Raw genomic sequence first — 21,792 nt, 5'->3', positions numbered from 1 at the left:
AAGAACTTAAAGTGTTTCCTGTACAGATTGCAGTGGACTAGCTGTAATACAGAGAATAAAGAAAAGCATTAATTTGGGGGATTGGCGAGTCTGGATCTTTCCTGGGTACGTGTGCTAAACTGATCTAATGGTTCTGCTAATGTGTTTATTGAATCATCGTTTACACAGGATATAGACCTGCTGAACAGCCAGAGAGCCATCAGCATCTGATCATGTGGCACGAAGTGCGATATCTCCTGAGCGAAACCCCTGCGTGGGGGGTTATAACAAAACAGCATCACGGCATTGTAGTTGTTCTTTAAGACACTATAATAAACACAAACTAACTGACAACATATGTTCCACTGTGTAGATTAACTGTAGTGTAAAGGTTTTGACCTTTCTATACAAACATAATAAATGAACCAATAGTAATCTAAACACTAAAACATTATGCACATTTTATATTGCAGCTCATATTAATTGCATTTTTGAATCTACACAATATGTTTAAAGCTAAATTACTAAAATAATGAAATTAGATGTTTATTGTTATTTTACAATGTTGCTTACTTTTCGCATGCATTTTTTATTCTAGCACCCCATAAAAGTATATATTAGTATTTTAAGTAACACCACTAATATAAAAAGTGCGCTTTATTAAGAACAAGGTAATCACAGAATATTTTTGTGATTAACCGGATTGTTTTAATCTCTCTCTCTCTCTCTCTCTCTCTCTCTCTCTCTCTTTATATATATATATATATATATATATATATATATATATATATATATATATATATATATATATATATATATATATAGTGTGTTTATATAGTTACAGGGTGTAGGGGGAGTAAAGCCCCCTCCTCCCCTCTCCCCGGGTTGTTTGCGGTGTTGCGGATCCGGAGCGGAAATTCCTTTCCGTTTTTGTGAATGACAAACTCATTAACTATTCATGTTCGCGGCCTGTTCCATCCGGCTCCGTTGCCGAGGCGACCAGAGCTCGGCGCTCTCCCATTGGTCGGCGCGTGTAGAATGCGGCCATTGAAACGAAACGCCCCTCGCGCCCCGAGCTCCATTCACTCTGTGCTGTCTGTCTGTGTGCAGAGGAAAACCTGCGCGCGCTGCTCACAGATCCGCTTCTAAAACCAGCGAGGCTCGCGGAGCAACATCAAAACAGAACCGCGCGCACTGAACGGAGAGTAACCCGCGTGCAGACCGCGCGCTGTGCCCGATACACTCTCCAACACCGGAGCGCGCTGCGTTATATAACGAAAGAGGCGACGTCAGCGGCGGCGGCTCCGCTCAGTGGCTGCCGCTCGAGCCATTGATAAACGCGCACGCGTTCTCGGTGCACTGCATGAATGGAGAGAAGCTGAGCGCGCGCGGGCTCGACTCGTTGACGGGGATTTCAGTCAGCAGCGTGTTCTCCCTCCTGCTGCTGCTGCTCTGGTGAACGGATCTGCTGCTGCGTTTAATGCTCAAGGCCTTGCGGCTCCGTGATCTTCGTTCGGCTCGGTAAAGGGGTTTCAGACAGACCGGAGGCGCGCGCTCGCTCGCTCCCTCTCTCTGCTCAGTCCCAATGCTCGATAAGCTCCGGCCCGCGCAGCTCGACTCGGCGATGGCGATCAGTAAGAGCGCTGAATGGCTGCGGGAGCAGCTCGAGACGCGGCGCGACGGATTGCTGGTGATGGACTGCCGCGCGCGCGAGCTCTACGACTCGTCGCACGTCGATACGGCCATCAACGTCGCCATCCCGAGCCTCATGCTGCGGCGGCTGAAGAAGGGAAACCTGCCCGTCAAGTCGCTGCTGTCCAGCGGAGAGGACCGCGAGAGGTTCGCGCGGAGGTGTAAGACCGACACCGTGGTTCTGTACGACGAGTACAGCCGGGACTGGAACGAGAATGTGGACGGAGGCTCCGTGCTCGGTTTACTGCTGAGGAGGATGAAGGACGAGGGCTGCAGGGCTTTCTACCTGGAAGGTGTGTGAGATTAAATCACAGAATCCGGCTTTAACCTTATCATCTCTTATAGTTATCATATCATAACTTTTTGTATAATGGGTAAAAATGAGCTGCAGTGGTAAGACGTTATATTTTATTTGAAAACGTAAATCTTAACCTAGTAATATAATTCATTTATATTAACATAGATTTTTGGTTTAACATTTTGTTGCTTAAAATATTCACCTTCAAAACAAATGTACACTCTATTCATAATGTAAGCGTGTTTCTGTGTTTCCGTAATCTGCCATTTAAAACATTAGTCAATAGAACATTGTGTTCTTACTCCAGTCTTAAAGCATTAGTCATTAGTTTTTAATTACTTTATGTATTTATATTTTTCAGTGTTAAAGGGACTTAATCTGCAAAAACAGGTCTTCTCATGCCTTCCCTATAATGTTTTAGTCTTTATAAAAGAAGGCATTAACCTTAGTGATAAAACCATACACTGAATTGTTAATCTTCTAGTAAAAACATTTGTCTTAACTGTTATCTTAAAAGCATGCTGAAGTCTACAGTAACACTCCTGATAAAACTTGCTTTGTTCCAGTTGAAATCTGGTGTGTTTTTTTTTTTTTATCGTGGCCTGTCTTTTTACAGCCTATGTTAGTGAAAGCATTAGGAAAGTCTCAGTGCCAGATCTGACTTTTATTAAAATTAAATTTTTGTACACTTGTACTCAGCTGTTTTTATTATTCCTAACAGGGGGCTTCAGCAAATTCCAGGCCGAGTACCCTGCACTGTGTGAGACCAACCTCGATGGCTCCTCCAGCAGCAGCTCGCCTACGGCTCAGGTGCTGGGCCTGGGAGGGCTGAGGATCAGCTCGGACTCCTCGGACATCGAGTCGGACATTGACCGTGACCCAAGCAGTGCCACAGACTCGGACGGCAGCCCGCTGTCCAACCCGCAGCCATCTTTCCCTGTGGAGATCCTGCCGCACCTGTATCTGGGCTGTGCCAAGGACTCCACAAACCTGGACATCTTGGAAGAGTTCGGCATCAAGTACATCCTCAATGTTACCCCCAACCTGCCCAATCTGTTCGAGAATGCCGGGGAATTTAAGTACAAGCAGATTCCCATATCCGACCACTGGAGTCAGAATCTCTCCCAGTTCTTCCCAGAGGCCATCAGCTTCATTGGTAAGTGTAAGATAAATACAAAGACAAGTACACGCAGTCTGATATAACATCTGCAAACTAATGTTGGGGAAGCACCTGGATTTGTTTTTAATTTGTTTTATTATGACAAAGGATATTTTTGTCCTCTGATTTACAGCAGCTCATTTCACCAGAGCACATTCGAAGGCATGGCATGTAAAAAACTTAAATGTAGCCTTTATTACACAAATGGGTCAGAAATAAAACCTAGATCTAACATTAGGAAGATCTACTAACCCAGAGCCAAGAAAAGGCACCTCTTTGTTTAAATTGTAACTAGTCAGTGTTTGAGTGGATGCCACTGTTCCTTTATATTTGCGAGTTTAGCTGAGCCTTGTGCAATTGTGGTACAAAGGCTTAGGATGAAAGAGGAGAAGGGTAGGGGGGTGGGTGTAATTTGAGCTTAACAGGAAGGAAGCAGCATTGAAAGTAATGTAGGACAGAGCAGTGTTTCTCCACACAATGGGGCCCATTTACAGGGGAATGTTGACATCCTGCTAGCCATGACAGGGTGCCCCCATGACTTCTACATTTACACACCCAAATGGTGCCATTGTCAAGTAACCTGGTGAGCGGAAGGATCATTTGATAGGCCATAATAGCCCATTTCCATGTCAGAATTCACAAAGAAAATGGAAGATTTGTTTTTTTCCCTGTCTTCTGTCATGCACTGGAGAGTCTAATGAATTCTGACACACAGCCCTCTCTCTGTCTCTCGGCAGCATGGCTAATGTAGTATTACACATTTATAAGGGCACTTTGCCTTAGCCACGCAATCTCGCAAATTATATGTAGAGGAAACTGAGTTTGTGGCTCCTCAGGTTGTTTATCTGGTCTTGCCAGATTGGTGCTTTGTTTTGTTTGTGTTGTGTGCATATGTGTTTGTATGAGCCCTGGAGGACATAAATTAATCAGCTTTCTTCTTCTTTCCTGTTCAGATGAGGCCCGAGGACAGAAGTGTGGTGTTTTGGTGCACTGTCTGGCTGGCATCAGCCGTTCGGTCACAGTGACCGTGGCCTACCTCATGCAGAAGCTTAACCTGTCTATGAACGATGCCTACGACATCGTCAAGATGAAGAAATCAAACATCTCACCCAACTTTAACTTCATGGGCCAACTCCTAGACTTTGAGCGCACACTGGGCATTCAAAGCCCCTGCGACAACCGCGCCACATCGGCCCCTTCGCAAGCGCTCTACTTCTCCACCCCCACCAACCACAACGTCTTCCAGCTGGACCCCCTTGAGTCCACGTGAGAGCAGTCCTTGCTGGTGCACCCCTCCTGGCTCCTAAAGGTGTTCAAGTGTATTGAAACATGGGTTTCTCTTTTTCGTCACCTGTCAGAGGGTTCCTGATGTTTTTGACACAGTTGGCTTGAGACAACAGCTGACGAGAGTAGCCACAACGCGGCGTGTGGTTTGGCCGAGGTGGAAACGGCAGCTGCTGTATTCTGGGACAAGAGACAGAGAGCGGGATTGCTACAGTTCTGTATCTCTCTGAGACTCTGTAAGGTAGTTCATGTTTTATATCTTCGTTTCCAAGCATGTAAAGACTGTCACAGATCAGACAGGACTGTATTGTGGAACGTCCCATACAATATGGCTGGAGTGCCAAAGAGACTTGAACTGGAAATTGACAATTACAAAGACTTTTTTAGCACTTGCACCTTCACATTTCTTGGGTGTGCTCTCCTTGTCTTCAGTGAAGACTTGCCTGTGTTGGGGATAAAACAAAAAACACCCTCATTGATGATAGCACAGTATAGTGTACTCCAGTTCATTTGCGTGGAGTCATTTTTGAATCGTTTATACATATGTATATTCAAGACATTGGTAAGCCTTGCCCTAGCCACAGTATACCTGTCGCAAAAGAGCGGCTATTGATTCTTTTTTTCCCTCCATGTTTTTTGACATCTATATAAACATGAACTGAATATTGATCAATATTATCTGAGTTTAATGCCAAAAATTTACTAGGTTTTGTGAGATCATACATGTGTATATGTATAATATATTTCTTCTTTTTTCATTGCTTTATGGATAAATTCAGCCTTTATCAGCCTTTTATTATGCACCCTTCCACACTTGGAAAGTCACCTTGTTCTCTTGCCTTAGGTCTTCTGTACATAGGAGTATTGTTGTGCATTAATCTACCTGAGCAGTCCTCCCCATAGGCTTATCAAGTCACCAGCTTTCAGTTGTTCTCTATAGGATTGAGCTATAAAAATCATCATATTCAGAAAGTATTGTTCAAAAAACTTCTGTATCTGTATGTGTTAAAGGCATACCTGAAAACCAAGTCTGTGTGAATACGGATGCATGCTCACGTTCAGTCTAGAACCAGGACGCCTTGATACTACTACTGTTTTTTATTTTGGTTTAAAATGGGGACGACGGAAGGCTGAAGTGACTGACGCTTGCTTTTTGTGCAACAATTTGAGGTTTCTGAAATGTTGACAAGGCAGGAGACATTTATATGCCTCTTCTCTTCAGGGAAATTATGTGAAATGCATTTACGCTGTCAGAGGAATGATTGAAATGGACACTGGTTTCCTCATTGCAAAGGCCTGTTCTGAAGGGGGAGGGACTACTTTTCAAAGTCCCTCACTCCAACCCTACGAATGTAAAGAGATGCTAAGTTATTAATAAATTGCTATTTTGTCTATTCAAACTTATTTATATTTCTTTTTGTCTTCTTTTTGCTCATTCAGTTAATATAAATATTATGCAAGACGTGGCTTTTAACTGCACATGGGCTCCCCCTTCAGTTAGGGATGATACATTACTTTTAAACCACTGTTTTAAACACAAATTATACTTTGAGCCCCCCCTAATGGATCTGTTATGGTTTCCACTCGTTCCATAAAATACATAATTAGAAACAAACACTGAGATCAATTCTGCTGATGCTCTTCTTCTGCCAGTCTGCTGAGTTATGACATCAAATCAGAGCAGGGGCACCTAATTCATCATGAAACAGTTCTCTTAACCAATGAAAAGAGCTGCCAGCGTTGCTATGATACGCCGGACAGAGGTGTGAGATTAAAAAAACATTTTGAGCTCGTTCTGTCGGCTAAACAGAGACGGTTAGAGAAATGCAGAGGGGAATGGAGAAATACCCACCAGTTGCTGTAATGTGTGAGAGACTAAGCGCTCTGTCTGACACACAGGTCTCTCTACACAGCAGTTGCAGCATGTCAGTTCAGCACAGTCAGCTCTCATCAGTAGCCAATCCTCAGCCTGGTTGTTTAGCTTTTTGCTCGCCAGATTAGCAGAACAGTAAGTGCTGATAGTCGTAAAGTAAACCTGGATAAAGTTGCATATTCTTTTTGTAATAGACAGGTAGGGTAGGCCTGAGAATATTACACCTGATGATCACTGTATTTGTAGTTGCAGTTCTACATAACCAAGATTCAGAACCAGTCTGCATAACCTGGCTTCGTAACCTGGCTTCGTAACCAGGCTCCATAACCAGGCTTCGTAACCTGGCTCTATAACAGTGCTCTGTAACCAGTCTGCATAACCAGGTTCCGTAACCTGGCTTCGTAACCTGGCTTCGTAACCAGGCTCTGTAGCCGGGCTTCGTAACCGGGCTTCGTAACCTGGCTCCGTAACCTGGCTCTGTAACCAGGCTCTATAACCAGGCTCCATAACCAGGCTCTGTAACCAGGCTCTGTAACCGGGCTTCGTAACCAGGCTCCATAACCAGGCTCTGTAACCAGGCTCTATAACCAGGCTCCGTAACCAGGCTCCGTAACCGGGCTCTGTAACCGGGCTTCGTAACTGAGAGAAAAATGAGAGATTGTTAATGAGAGTTCTGATATTTAAACTGAAAAAAGAATGACTTATAATGTTTAATGGTAATTTATGAACATACTAATCATACAGTTATCAATGTAATATACAGTACCGGTCAAACATTCAAACCTTCTTAATAACATGTTCTTTATTTTGTATTATTTTAATTTACTACAACTGTTGACAATATTATTCTACAAACAGTAGGAAACAATAATAAAAAAGAAGAAAACACATTAAATGAGAAGGGGTATGTCTAAACTTTTGACTGTTTACTGTATTTAAACACATTTTAAACATCTATTGTCTGTTTAAAAGCAACACAATGTGGTAAAGTAGAGACATGTGGTAAATAATATGGGTTTTGTTTAAATATGGATAATGTTTAAATTAATGTTTAAATAATAAAAGGCCCTTAACCCTGAGCTGTACAATTAATACATACACATAATTAAATGAATATGTGTTACTGCACTCAGCATAGTGACAGTATGATATGTAATTTTGGGCAGTTTACCCACTCTCTACTTATGGAGTCATTGCCTACATGCCAGTGAGACGTGCAGGCAGTGAAAACAAGCCCACAGCAGGTTGAGGCTATACTTGGTCTGTGTGTTAATCCCGTGTGAAGGGTTTCAATCCCCATCATCCTGCTGTGACAGGCTGCCCTGCTGAGGATTTGCTGGCACCCCTACCAATTTCCGGTCTTGTGGCAGCTCGAGTTCCAGCTCCCCAACACGAACAAACACAAATGTAAACATGCCGGTTGCTTCCACACACCCACACATGCTCACCAGCTGCACTCAGCAGCAGCAGTGCATGAAGAGTGTTCAGATCTCTCCGTCTATATTCATTATTTTAACCCATTCAGAATGGCCACTAGGATTTGTTGGTTATTTCCAACAAAACTGTGTTATGTCTGTAAAGACTAGAAAAACAAGAAAATAATCTATATTTATTTTTTTCTCCTTTTCTTCATAAATATTTCTATTCTCATTCACACTTTTATCTCATTTACACTCTCTCTTTATTTGTCTCTCTTACTTTCTTTTTGCATCTCTCTATCTGCGTATCTGGGAGGAAAATCATTAAACAAAGCTACTATTCTTCATAAACCACCTCCCACACAACAATAGACAAACACAGTCTGCTTAAACTAATAACACACAAATAATTACTGTATATGTTTGCATGGTTTTATTAAACACAACATTTTAACATTCACAGTGAGTAGGGAAAAAGTATGTGAATCTCTAGGCTAATGACTTTTCTAAGAGCTAAGTTGAGTCAGGATGTGATGAGATTGGATGTGTTAGTTAAAGCTGACCTGTCCTGTAAAACACAATTTTGAGTTTGCTGTTCTTAAGAAGCATTACTTGATGTGAACCATGCCTCACACAAAAGAGCTCTCAGAAGATCTACGTTCAAGAATTGTTGCTCTGGTTAAAAAAGTCTCTAAAAGCCTTGATGCTCATGTGTCCATGGCAAGACAGACGGTCTACAAATAGAAAAAGTTCAGCACTGTTGCTACTGTCTCTAGACGTGGTCGTCCTGTAAAGATGACTGCAAGAGCACAGCGCAGAATGATCAATGAGGTGAGGAAGAATCCTAGAGTGTCAGCTAAAGACTTACAGAAATCTCTGGCACATGCTAACATTTTTGTTTATAAATCTAAAATAAGGAAAACATTAAACAAGTATGAAGTTCACCACAGAGGACACCACGGAGGAAGCCACTGCTGTTCGCCAACTGAAGCTCAACAGACGATGGATAATGCAACAGGACAACGACCCAAAACATATTAGTAAATCAACAACCGAAAGGCTTCAACAGAAGAAAATACGCCTTCTGGAGAGTCCTGACCTCAACCTAATGGAGATGCTGTGGCCTCAAGACCTCAAGAGAGCGATTCCCACCAGATATCCCAAGAATATTGCTGAACTGAAAGAGAAATGATCCAGAATTCTTCCTGACCGTTTTGCAGGTCTGATCTGCAACTACAGGAAACGTTTGGTTGAGATTGTTGCTGCCAAAGGAGGGTCAACCAATTATTAAATCCAAAGATTCACTTAGATGAAGAGCACATTTAATGACAAATTAATGCAGAAATCCAAACAATCCCAAAGGTTTTACATACTTTTTCATACTTTTTATATACAATAACTATATTCATACAGTGGTATGAAAACGTTTGGACACCCCTAATAATTTTCATAATTTGGTGTGTGTGTGTGTGTGTAAGTGTGTGTAAGTGTGTGTGGGCTAAGATCATTAATAGAGCTCCATTCATCTGTCTCTACCTACACACACATGCAGGAATGTTATAGTAGAATGGTTTGAATGGTACAGAGAGCTGCTTTGTTATGAGATGTTTATTATTGCATTTCTCAGGCCTGAACTCTGCAGTCCAGCAAAACAGGCCCTTCTCTCTGTTCAGAAACTATCTATCTACACACACACTACACACATCCAAAATCTACACACACACACACACACATCCAAAATCTACACACACACTACACACATCCAAAATCTACACACACACTACACACATCCAAAATCTCCACACACACACACTACACACATCCAAAATCTACACACACACACACTACACACATCCAAAATCTACACACACACTACACACATCCAAAATCTACACACACACTACACACATCCAAAATCTCCACACACACACACTACACACACACACACATCCAAAATCTACACACACACACACACTACACACATCCAAAATCTACACACACACACACACACACTACACACATCCAAAATCTACACACACACACACACTACACACATCCAAAATCTACACACACACACACTACACACATCCAAAATCTACACACACACTACACACATCCAAAATCTATACACACAATACACACATCCAAACTCTACACACACACACACACTACACACACTCAAACTCTACACACACACACACACTACACACATCCAAAATCTACACACACACACACTACACACATCCAAAATCTATACACACAATACACACATCCAAAATCTACACACACACACACACACACTACACAAATCCAAAATCTACACACACACACACTACACACATCCAAAATCTACACACACACACACACTACACACATCCAAAATCTACACACACACACACACTACACACATCCAAAATCTACACACACACACACTACACACATCCAAAATCTACACACACACACACTACACACATCCAAAATCTATACACACAATACACACATCCAAACTCTACACACACACACACACTACACACACTCAAACTCTACACACACACACACTACACACATCCAAAATCTACACACATACACACACTACACACATCCAAAATCTATACACACAATACACACATCCAAACTCTACACACACACACACACTACACACACTCAAACTCTACACACACACACACTACACACATCCAAAATCTACACACACACACACTACACACATCCAAAATCTACACACACACACACACTACACACATCCAAAATCTACACACACACACACACTACACACATCCAAAATCTACACACACACACACTACACACATCCAAAATCTACACACACACACACTACACACATCCAAAATCTATACACACAATACACACATCCAAACTCTACACACACACACACACTACACACACTCAAACTCTACACACACACACACTACACACATCCAAAATCTACACACACACACACTACACACATCCAAAATCTACACACACACACACACTACACACATCCAAAATCTATACACACAATACACACATCCAAACTCTACACACACACACACACTACACACACTCAAACTCTACACACACACACACACTACACACATCCAAAATCTACACACACACACACTACACACATCCAAAATCTACACACACACACACACTACACACATCCAAAATCTATACACACAATACACACATCCAAACTCTACACACACACACACACTACACACACTCAAACTCTACACACACACACTACACACATACAAACTCTACACTGTACTACTGTAAAATAAACCACAATTACAAGCTTATTGTTGTTTTTTTGAGCATGAACAGCACTGCAACAAACATGCTGTATAGACTGTAAAATATGTAGATTGTTTCAGAATGTAGGAAATTATGAAGTTAAAGAGAAGAAGGAGCATACGATGGTGGGTGATGGGGAACAGGTATGGTGTGCAGTGTGTTGGGGAAGGGTAGGTGATGATGTGGGCAGTGTTGTAGGGGGAAGAGGGGCATAATGTGTCTCTACGCTGCCCAGGAACACTCATGATGGCACTGTGTGTTATGATCTCCCTTCACCTGAGCTTGTTTAGTAAGGGTTAATGCTTTATTGTGTTCCACTGCAGCTATGCCTCCAACAGCAGTACAGCACTGTAGTACAGTATAGAATACATACACAGCTCTCAGTATTGTATTGTACTGCACAGACCAGTGAGATGAGACCACAGCATATCTGCACATATTCACAGTGCAGTTATTTCACACTGACAGATCATTTCTACAGTTTAGCAGCTCAGATTAGACTGGACTCTGATCAGCAGCCTGAAAACTAGAAAAAGGGGCCTAGATCTCATTAGTGTTGGTTGTTTGTTCTTTTATTTACCATTGTCCTCTTTTCTTTTCTCATCCTTTTCTTTTTCTCCTCTGTTCCTCGCTGTTCCTAAAGATTTTTAAAGATTCTACTAAAGAGGTTTCACCTGGCTCAGCTGGGTTTCAGTAGCTGGTATATGAGTGTAGTGTTTGCAGGTCAGTGTATCATAAGTATAGGTTCCAAGTACAAAAAAGGCTTGATTCTCTTCCACAAAAAAGAAACCATGGCAAAAGTCCACAAAACCACTGGGTTAAAAGTTGAACCGTTTATTTCTCAAAAAATAGGTTGATAAAGAATTGTTTATATCCAAAGTCCTTCCAAAAGTTAACCAAAAGGAAGCTCTACAAAAAGAAAGAGGTCCAAAAACTGTTTGGCTTAACGGCTCCATCTTGTCCATTTCCAGCACACACTAAAAACTCACCCATCCCTTTCCTGTTTCTCTATAAAACTCTTAGCTCCTCCCACAGCCTCTTAATAATGTAATTACCCACAGTTATTCTATTGTACATATATGTGTAAAAACACCTTAAATTATACAAATTTACCACATCCTTCAAACTAAATTAACTGTAATTAGTGATGAACTGAAATATTACTAGTGAATAACAGTGAATAACAGAACAACCAAATAAACATTTTATATGCAAACTAAACCTAGGCTCCTACAATAAGTGTAATATAAGAATCACAGGTTGTTGAGTAGGGAATAGGGAACTGTTTGTATAAAGATGCGTTTTAAGTTGCTAACTGCTAACTTATTCTAAAGCAGAGAATGAGTTAGTAATTCCCATAATTGTGCTACAAGTACCATTTTTTGGGACTTGGCAACGACAAAAACTGTAATGTTAAGACCATAGCTGAGAGGCAGCACATCATATCAGAGACTGTATGGTCTTATATTGCTTTTTCACAGCTGCAGTGGATTTCTGTATAGATGTCCAGACTGAGTAACCTGAGAAATAGAGAGGTGTGTGTGTGTGTGTGTGTGTGTGTCTGCAGTGGCTCTCTAAAGGAACACTCCAGCTGACATGAATCATCCACTGCTGTCTCTGCTGAGCCCACGCGCCGCTTAGAACCAGAGTTAAAAATAGTCATTATCATTTAAAAAGAACTTTTAAAAATAACGTGTAGGAGAAAGAGAGAGCGAGAGAGAAAGAGAGGCTGTGAGAAAGGCCCACGCAGCCTCCAGCAGCCCTGATATTAGACCCAAATATCTATCTATCTATCTATCTATCTATCTATCTATCTATCTATCTATCTATCTATCTATCTATCTATCTATCTATCTATCTATCTATCTATCTATCTATCTATCTATCTATCTATCTATCTGTTTGTCTGTCTATTGTCACCGTCTCTCTCTCTCATTCTCTCAGGCAGACACAGGAAGTAAGGTCTCCTGAATGGCAGCTCTCCAGGAAACGATTAAAGCCTCCCATAACAGGACAGGATGTGAGACAGAGAGAGAGAGAGAGAGAGAGAGATCATCTAATTTGACGCAGTAACAGTGGAAGATTACTGAGCTTATCTGTGTGCCAGAAGGATTCACACATACTACATTTCAGCTCTTAAAATCTGTCCATTTTATTGCTGCCTTTATTGTTCCTGCTGCTGTTATCCATCTGAGAGAATTTCATGAATATGTCCTGCTCCCCCCGAACCCCCCCTCTCTCTCATTCACATTCAGACAGAAAGTGCATTCAGAGCTTTTATCAGCAGCGGCCTGTCCGTCTGCTCTCGGCTCCACAGCCTGACTCATCGCTGCCCTGCCTTGCTTTGCGGCCCTGTTGCTAAGCAATTGCTCTGAGAAAAATAAATAAACAAACAATAACACTGAATGAGTAGAAGCAAGAACATCTATAGTGACTTATATTTAGAACTAGAGCTGGCCGATATGGCAATTTTCTCAAAACTCAAACTACAGATGCCAAAGAAATGGTTCAAAAGGTTTACCTTTATTTAGATTTCACCTTTTTGAGATAGTACAGCCATGAGTCTTCTTGGGAATGATGCAACAAGTTTTTCATAACACACCTGTCATAATTGCTTAATAGTTTATATATCTTAATCATAATCTCAGAATCCGTAGATGGTCTTCATGATACTGACAAAAGATTATTAAATTTGGTGTCTATTTTTAATATTAAATATTAATTAAGTTCTTCTGGCCTAACACACACTTGCCAGTCTCCTGTCCTGAAGTTTATTGATAGTCAAAATGTCAAAATGTATATTTTTAGGGTTAAAAGGTCTCAGTGGATGCTCAGAACCCCTACAATTTCTACATTCACTTGCTTATCTCTCCTCAGATGCTCCTTCAGCAACATTTCACAAGTCTGAAGTGACTCACTCTGGCCTGTAAACAAGGCCAAACAAACACACGACAGACACAGGAAGTGCATTAGCCCTCAGTAACAAGTGTTCGTTTTCTTTCAGTACACTGATCATTGTGAAACCTAACACTGTTTAACCCTCTGCCCTTCCACATGCCACAGGCCTGAAGCCAGCGGCCTGGGTTTAGTTCTGCATGAACACACATGGCCAGGTTTTATATATCGAGATACATTTTTCCTATGTGGGTGTGTGTGTATAAAATAAAAAATAAATAGTATAAAATGAACACAGACACACAGTTGCTAGGTAGAGTACGTTTGAGACAAGCTATTAGATCAACCAATCAGAGGAAGTATAATCTGCTGCACCATTTCAACGCAGAACTGATCTTTTAAACTTCTTAATATTTAAAAGCTTTAACTGTGAATGAACTTTAGGAATGTGGAAATTATGAACTGTTCCTTGACTAGTATAGGGTGTGGTCTGGTGATGTTTCTGCAGCAGGGTTGTAAAATCTAACAATAAAGAGTAAAACAGAATTGTGGTAAAATCAGAGTATTGCTTAATTACATTAGTATTTATATGTGTTAGAAAAAAGGCAAGTCTACATCTAAACCTAATCCTAACCCTAATCCTAAACCAAGCGTTTTACTGAGTAAATTAAGTCCTCTCAGTTGGATAAAAAAGGAAAACGATGACTGTGTTGGTCCTGCAAAGTTACCATATTTATCTCTTTTTTCTACTCATACACACACTCATGCCACCATATTGCCATTCCTTTGTGTGCTGGCATTTAACAGCATAACAGCCTCACATCCTCCTTTATCTCACACACACACACACACATTCACTCACTGAGGGAATGTGGATGGCCCCTCAGTAAACTGACCAGCACCTGGCCAGGCGTGACCTTCCTCCTCTGTTGGTGAAGTGGTGTTAAATTGCTTGACCTCACATTCAACCCACTCTATATTCGACCAAGGGGAGGGGGTGGGACTTCAGACAGCTTAGATAACATCACTATAGCTCTGAGATGCTATTGTTTTTCTTGTTATTGGGAAAAGAATAGGGCTCGGGGGTTATTGCTGTCTTCAGGGGCAGTAGACCTTTGAAGGCCTTTTGGGTCAATGTCAGTACAGCAAATACCCCAGTGTTAAATCAACACTGTAAGTGCTAAACGTTTCACTACAGGTGTTTTGAAAATGGGCTTTGTATTTGTATAAAACATAAGTTAGTTCAACTTATTAAATCATCCTGTTTCTGAAAAGAGCAGTGAATTATCATTAGTCTGTATAGTTTCTGAATGAGTTAAGCTGAGGAGCATTCATAAGTCAGGATCATTGGAACACTCCATCAGCATAAATCCTCACTGTAAGCTTTAGTTTTTTTATATTTTGTAGGGAGTTTTCATGTGTTGTCTTTTCTTTAAATCTAGTTTGCTCTTGGAGTGTTTGGGACACTCTGCCCTCTAATGGATGTGGGAACACAAGGGAATGGAAAGGGCAGCTTCATATCCTGTGGGTCTAGATCAGGTTTGCCCAGTTCTGATGCTTTGTGGCTTCAGTGTTGTGCATTTAGGCATTCGTCCAGCATAGTTTGGGCATTGGTCCAAAACAGTTTAGGCCTTAGTCCAGCAGAGACAGGCCTTATTCCAACACAGTATGAGTTAAATAAACACACCTGATTCAACTCATGACTCACTTTTCAGGTTTAGTATGTGTGATTAACCAGAAAAACTGTCCCAGACTAAAGCCCAAACTGTGCTCCACCAAAGTGTGCTGCTAGTCTATGATCAAACTGTGTTGACTAAAACACAAACTGTGGCAGAATAGCCCCGGTGAAAAAAAAGTAGATTAAAGTATACTATGCATTATAATACTACAGTACTATATACTATACTATTATACTATTATACTATTATACTATAGTACAAGGGCGTAGGAGCGGGCTTGATATTGGGGGGGGAGACATTTGCTAATATGAACCAAAGCCCACCCTATAGTTTCCTAGAACAACATTTGTGGAACTATTTTTTATCACAAATAATCTTTTTTTAAATTTTATTATAAGTTAACATCCAAGAAAAGGTGACTTTACAACCTAAACATGTTACTCCACGTTACAGTTAGTGTTGTTAGAAAAGAAATATGCATGCAATGTCTGAATTATATACACATCACAAAAACTGATCAGTTATCACCTAATATTTAAAATAATATAACATATTAGGTAATAAAGTAAGTGGTGGTATGATGTGTTTAATACACTGCTGATATACATAATGATTAATTTAGTCTCCATAGGGGGCTAAAGGATTTTAACAGGTAAACTCAGTAAAGGACTGTTTATAAGATGATCAGTTCAATCTGATGGAAAACACAATTTTGGGGCAGTGATCAGGATTAAGAAACTGCTTTAAACTACCATCATTACCCAGTGTTGTACTAAATTCTAGCTATCCCCTACATCCAGCTTCTAGATAACTAGTTAGCTAAATTGATTTTCGTTCATTATAGCTCACAGTAAGTCCTGTAATCCTAAATTAATAAACACAGTTTGAAAATGAAATTAGCTAATGTGATTAGCTGATCAGGTACAGAGCAAGTTGAACATTACATATACAGTTTTTTTTTCTTTAACCTTGACTCCCAATCTAGCTAATTCCAAAGTTAAGCTAACTGACTATACAGCTACAGTTTATTAATCACAGTGGGTTTAATCTGCGGGCTGATTCAGAGACGTGTATTTTTAACCAGCTATCAGAAACATATCATCACAGTTTACATGATTAGATACCATTACCTTTCTTTTAGAAATAAAAATCCCCGTATATCCAGATCTTAAAATCAGCTGCACCAATCTCACAGCGAGGGATACATTGATACATTGTACTTTAAGTGAAATACTGTAACAGTTGTTTTTGAAAATGTTTTTAAAAATGTACTAAAGTAAATTTGGAAATAAGTATTTTAGAAGTATATTTAATTACATTAAACTAAAAGTGTACTTCATAGTAGTCTAGTAGTAGTTTTTTTAATACACTATATTGTACTTTTTAAAAAGTATGATTAAATTTTACTTTCAAACATTTGATGAAAACATAATATTAATGTACTTTTAAATATTTTAAGTACATCTATAAATTTGTTAGTATATGTACAGCATACTTAGACATTTTTCAATATGTTTTAAGTACAATTAAGTATATATTTTGTCACCAGGGAGGACTCAAACTTTGATTAATATCTAAAAAAACTAAAAGCCAGACTGTGTTGATTAAGGGTCAGACTGTGTTGATTAAGGGTCAGACTGTGTTGATTAAGGGTCAGACTGTGTTGAAGTAAGGATAACACAGCTCTTTTTACATCCGATATAATCGCAAAGCAAACTTTACAAAAATCTGTCTGCAGGACAAAGGCTTAAAGGGTAATTCAAGGCAGGTAGCAGAAGTTGGCCTATGGAGGATGTTTTTCACTGCACCTTTCACATCTACAATTTTTTTGAACCCAACTAAAAAGCCCAAATGTTCTAAAGCCGGCCCCCCTCCCATTATCTCCTGTACCTGAGAGACAGCAGTGTGAGTGACAGCTGCACTGAAACCTCCTCGGGGGAGGAGGAAGAGCTGGTGAGGAAGCACGGCAGGGTGGGGGAAATGAATTCTTTTTAGGTGGATGAGGGGGATTCCCAAACCCCTTAGTGTAAAACTATCTTAGTGGGCTTTCAATGCCCTGCTGCTCCACCCACACCACAAACCTTTACAATCTAACACTTAGATAGCCTGGCCTAAACCATTACTGTTATTTTTACCCACAGTATTAATCTGAATATTATAAACTACAGCAATAGTTTTAAATGATTTCTTTAGCATACTACTACCTTTTAAATATAAAGTATCCTGAATGATATTTAGATTATAACTTCATTTTTGAGCTTGTAGTGTTTTATAACTTTTTTAGACAACATGTAATCATTCTGAGCACATACATTTTTATTTTCACAGCTTCCAAATACATTATATACGTGATAAATTCAAATATATTAACCAGATACAAAATCATAAAATAACATATAAATTATATTTTCCTGTTTTGTGAATATTTCAGTTTGTGATCAGTAAGAAAATCCTTTGACTTATATATTAAGCCCCCAGGAGATTCACCCCAAAACTTCCTTTCTGCTTTCCTCGATTCTGCTGACCTTTATCTGTATGGTCCAGTAAGAACACTCATAGAGTTTACTATTATGTGGATCCACACAGAAACGGCAGAATCTAAGAGGGTATTGGAAAGCAGCCTGACCCACAACCTGCCCTACTGCACTCTACAAAAATTATACTTATTTTTCATTTCTAAAGTATACTTTTTAATACATGATTAATTGTTGTTTAATTTAAACATATTATTATTCTTTTTTTTTTTAGAACATCCACGCAGATGCACATCATGCTCATGGGTGCAGCAAGGAGAGAACGCGGAGACGCACACGCAACTTATATTTATTAAAAACAGGAAACAAACAAACCAATAAACCAAAAACAGGATTACTAGAACAAACAGACTGAAACGCAACAGAAATATACGACTACACATAAAAGAACTGATAAACTAACACTGAAGACACAGAAACTTAAATACACACATGTGGTGGGAAAGGAAGCAGGTAACACTTGGGGACTGGTAATGAGGGGGAGGAGCTACAAATGAGCATAGGTGGGAGCCAGAAAAGGTAGAGATACAGATGAACACAGAACCACTTGGAAGAACATTGGATTGGGGTGGAGCTACAAATGAACACAGACAGCGGCACGTGGAGGGACAAACACAGAAACGTGATCACAGAAGGGAAATAATAGGGAAACGGGGCAAGGACGTGATAAAAGCTCCCCTAAACGCGTAACTACTTCTTTCTTCCCCTCCTTCACTCCTCTATCCCGTTATTTCCCTTCGACCTCCTTTAGGCCCTATCTTAAGATGTTTTTACCTTTAACTTCTATTACTTTTGTACTATTGTAAGTCACTTTGGACAAAAGCGTCTGCCAAATGTAATGTAATGTAATGTAATGTAATGTAATTTAATGTTACACGAACAGAGACTGGAAATTGGACAGGAACTGAGATAAGACGTTGGACTGGACATTGGTCGTGAATGATGACTGGGACTGGACAAGTCTGGACGGGGGAACAGGGACCATAACATTGACAGGGACGGACACAAACACAGTAACAGGGACAGGAACTGAAACACAACTAGTACAGGGACACAGGTGAGAGCCGTGAATGCAGGTTCCGGGACGGCGGGAGCTGTGAATGCTGTCTAATTTTGTTTAAAGAATGTTTAAAGAAGATATTTTAAGTAATAAACAGATACAGAAACAGATTCACTGTGACTGTCTTACTCCTACTCCATTTCTCCTACCTTCATTTTAGTAGTTACTGTGAAGCTGCATAGAACATTTCATGTTTATCCATCTTTTACTTGTTATATTTTAGACAACTGAGCCATTACTTACTAACACACCACTACTGACTGATTAGCCAAATCAGGGGCCACTAAAATCTGTGTGTGTGAATGGGTGCTTTACTGTTGAAGTGTGTGTGCTCTCTCTCTCCGACAGAAAGCTGCTGCTAGGTTACAGCAGTGGGCTATCAATCTGCACAAAGGTTGTTGATAGGCCCCAGTGCCTGCAGACACTGAAATGGACCCAAATACACCCCCTGCCCCATTACCCTCATCCCACCTCCTGTCCCGTCACCCTCACCCCAACTTCTAGCCCGGCTGGAGAGCAGATTTCACGCTGTCTGAGGGAGGAAAGGCGAGCAGATTGGAAGTGTAGAGGAGGATGGGCTCTGTGGATGCTCTTTGAAAGGCGTTAAATGATAGTGAAATGGTGGGATTAAGTGGGACAATGAAGGGCACTAATACCCTTTTCCACACCCCCTCCTCTCTTTTTCCTCCTTCTGTTCTACTCCTCAGCTTGTGCTCCTTATCCAACCCCCACCACCCCCAGAATCTGTTTCACCCTCCAGGGGTCAGCAGAAAGCTTAATGTGAAACAATGAAGGAGTGGGATGAGGGGTATAAAGGTAAAAAACAAGAGAAGAAGAAAGTGATGTAGAGAGACTATTAATTAATAGAGAAATGATAGAAAAGGCGGAGACCATCAGCTCAGCAGATATTTTATCATAACAAAACTTTTATTTTGCATACAGTCATTTCAAACAGTCCTGAAAATGAAAAAAATATATATATATTTACTTTTTATAGATTTTAATGTATTACTAAATGTGCAGACTATCAAGGGTCCCATGTTCTGTGATGGTTGAATATTAAGTATGTGAGTGTGGTTGAGGTGGGAAATAGCATAGCCTACCCTAGGTTTTTAGGACTATAAAAAAAATAGCAAAGTTGTTTTCTTTTATAATAAAAATAAATAAATAATAAAAAAATAATAATAATAACAATAATAATAATATTAGCGCCTTTTATACAACAGACATGCAGTTCAAAATGTTATACAATACAGAGCTGAAATAAAAAAAGTTATACAGGGAATTAATTTACAAAATCCTACAGTTGAACACATAATTGTTTAAATAATTAAAAGTTATGAGATTAAATAACAAAAAACATAACCAATCATTTAATTTATTCTTATTTAAGAATAAGAATAAGAGCATTTAAAATCATACAACTAAAAAATAAGAATACACTAAAATGAATAAAATTTAATAATAAAATGAAATGAAGTAAAATTCAGTTAATTATAAGCTTGATTATAAATTAATGTTTGAAGTTTTGGTTTAAAAATGTCCACTGAAACTGCTTCTCTAATGCTTTTTGGTAGATTGTTTCACAGTTTGGGGGAGTAGGTGGAGACGTGGTTATTTATTTGGGGATTTTGGTATGTTTAGGAGGATAGTGTTAAAGATCCTGAGGGCTCTTGGAGGGATATATATTTATATGGACAGAGACTCACAAACCATGGAAAGCCTTAAATACAAGTAAATGACTGAAATAACTGAAAATCAGTTCACAGGGAGTCAGAGCAGTGGAGCTGGAACTCCTGGTTCTGGTAAGGGTCCGGCAGCAGTTCTGGATTAACTGTAGTTTCACAATTGATATTTTGTGAAGACTAATAAACAAACCATAACAATAGTCCAGTCTACTCGAATTAAAAGCATGAATCAGTCTCTTGTGGAGTTAGAAAAGGATGTATTTTGGAAATGTTTCTCAGGTAAAAGAAAGTTTTTAATATGTGGTTTAAAATTCAGGATCCAAAATTACACTCAGACTGGTTCAGGTGGATAGCCACACCAGCAGTGGAAGCAGTTAGAGAATGCCTGGTTAGAGGTCTTATAAACTTGGATGTAATGGGGAGTGGAAGGGGAGGAGCTAGTCTGAGGCAGGTGGAATAAACTGGGTGGTGAGCAGCTGATCTGTGGTGGGTGAAGAGGAAGCCTGACTTTCAGAGACCTCCATCGGTCCAGTCGGAGTCGTGGGCAGTCAATAACTCAGAGAAATGCAAAAACATAGAATTAGTTTTAACTGGATATACAGTACCAGTTAAAAGTTGGGACACACCTCTTCTCATTCTGTGTGTTCTCTTTCATTTTATGAAGTTATTAGCAACATGTGGAATTAAACAAACCATAAAATGTGTTAAACATACCAGAGTATGTTTTATACCACATTTATCTTTAAGGACAGATCTGCACACTCTCGAGTCACCTGGAGTGTGACCTTGAAGGAGTTCCTGGTAGGCGGATCAATTCAAACATCGATAATATCGCTGGTATTGGTATTGAGCAATACTCGTGTAAAAAGATCGATACTCAAGCTTTTTTTTCTGCTAAACATCAAAGTCTACTCT

The 21,792-nt window shown here is 39.9% G+C and overlaps 1 protein-coding gene across 1 annotated transcript; it reads left to right on the top strand.

Annotated features, from left to right (window-relative positions):
* Window positions 1-1,056: 1,056 nt before the first annotated feature.
* dusp6 (dual specificity phosphatase 6) lies at window positions 1,057-5,816 on the top strand. Its single transcript, XM_007234186.4, has 3 exons — window positions 1,057-1,964; window positions 2,691-3,125; window positions 4,082-5,816. Exons 1-3 carry the CDS (start codon window positions 1,565-1,567, stop codon window positions 4,396-4,398), a joined length of 1,152 nt encoding a protein of 383 aa, XP_007234248.1. The 5' UTR covers window positions 1,057-1,564; the 3' UTR covers window positions 4,399-5,816.
* The last annotated feature ends 15,976 nt before the right edge of the window (window positions 5,817-21,792 follow it).

Source organism: Astyanax mexicanus, chromosome 10 (assembly GCF_023375975.1).
Source record: "Astyanax mexicanus isolate ESR-SI-001 chromosome 10, AstMex3_surface, whole genome shotgun sequence".
Lineage (NCBI taxonomy): Eukaryota > Metazoa > Chordata > Actinopteri > Characiformes > Acestrorhamphidae > Astyanax > Astyanax mexicanus.
Note: the sequence above shows the minus strand (reverse complement) of the source record. Positions and strands in the feature narration are given on the sequence as shown.

Excerpts from the sequence above, each read along its gene's own strand:
- dusp6 (XM_007234186.4), top strand. The coding sequence starts at position 1,565 with ATGCTCGATAAGCTCCGGCCCGCGCAGCTCGACTCGGCGATGGCGATC. Across the intron at positions 1,965-2,690 it reads CAGGGCTTTCTACCTGGAAG|GGGGCTTCAGCAAATTCCAG; the intron begins GTGTGTGAGATT and ends TATTCCTAACAG. Across the intron at positions 3,126-4,081 it reads AGAGGCCATCAGCTTCATTG|ATGAGGCCCGAGGACAGAAG; the intron begins GTAAGTGTAAGA and ends TTTCCTGTTCAG.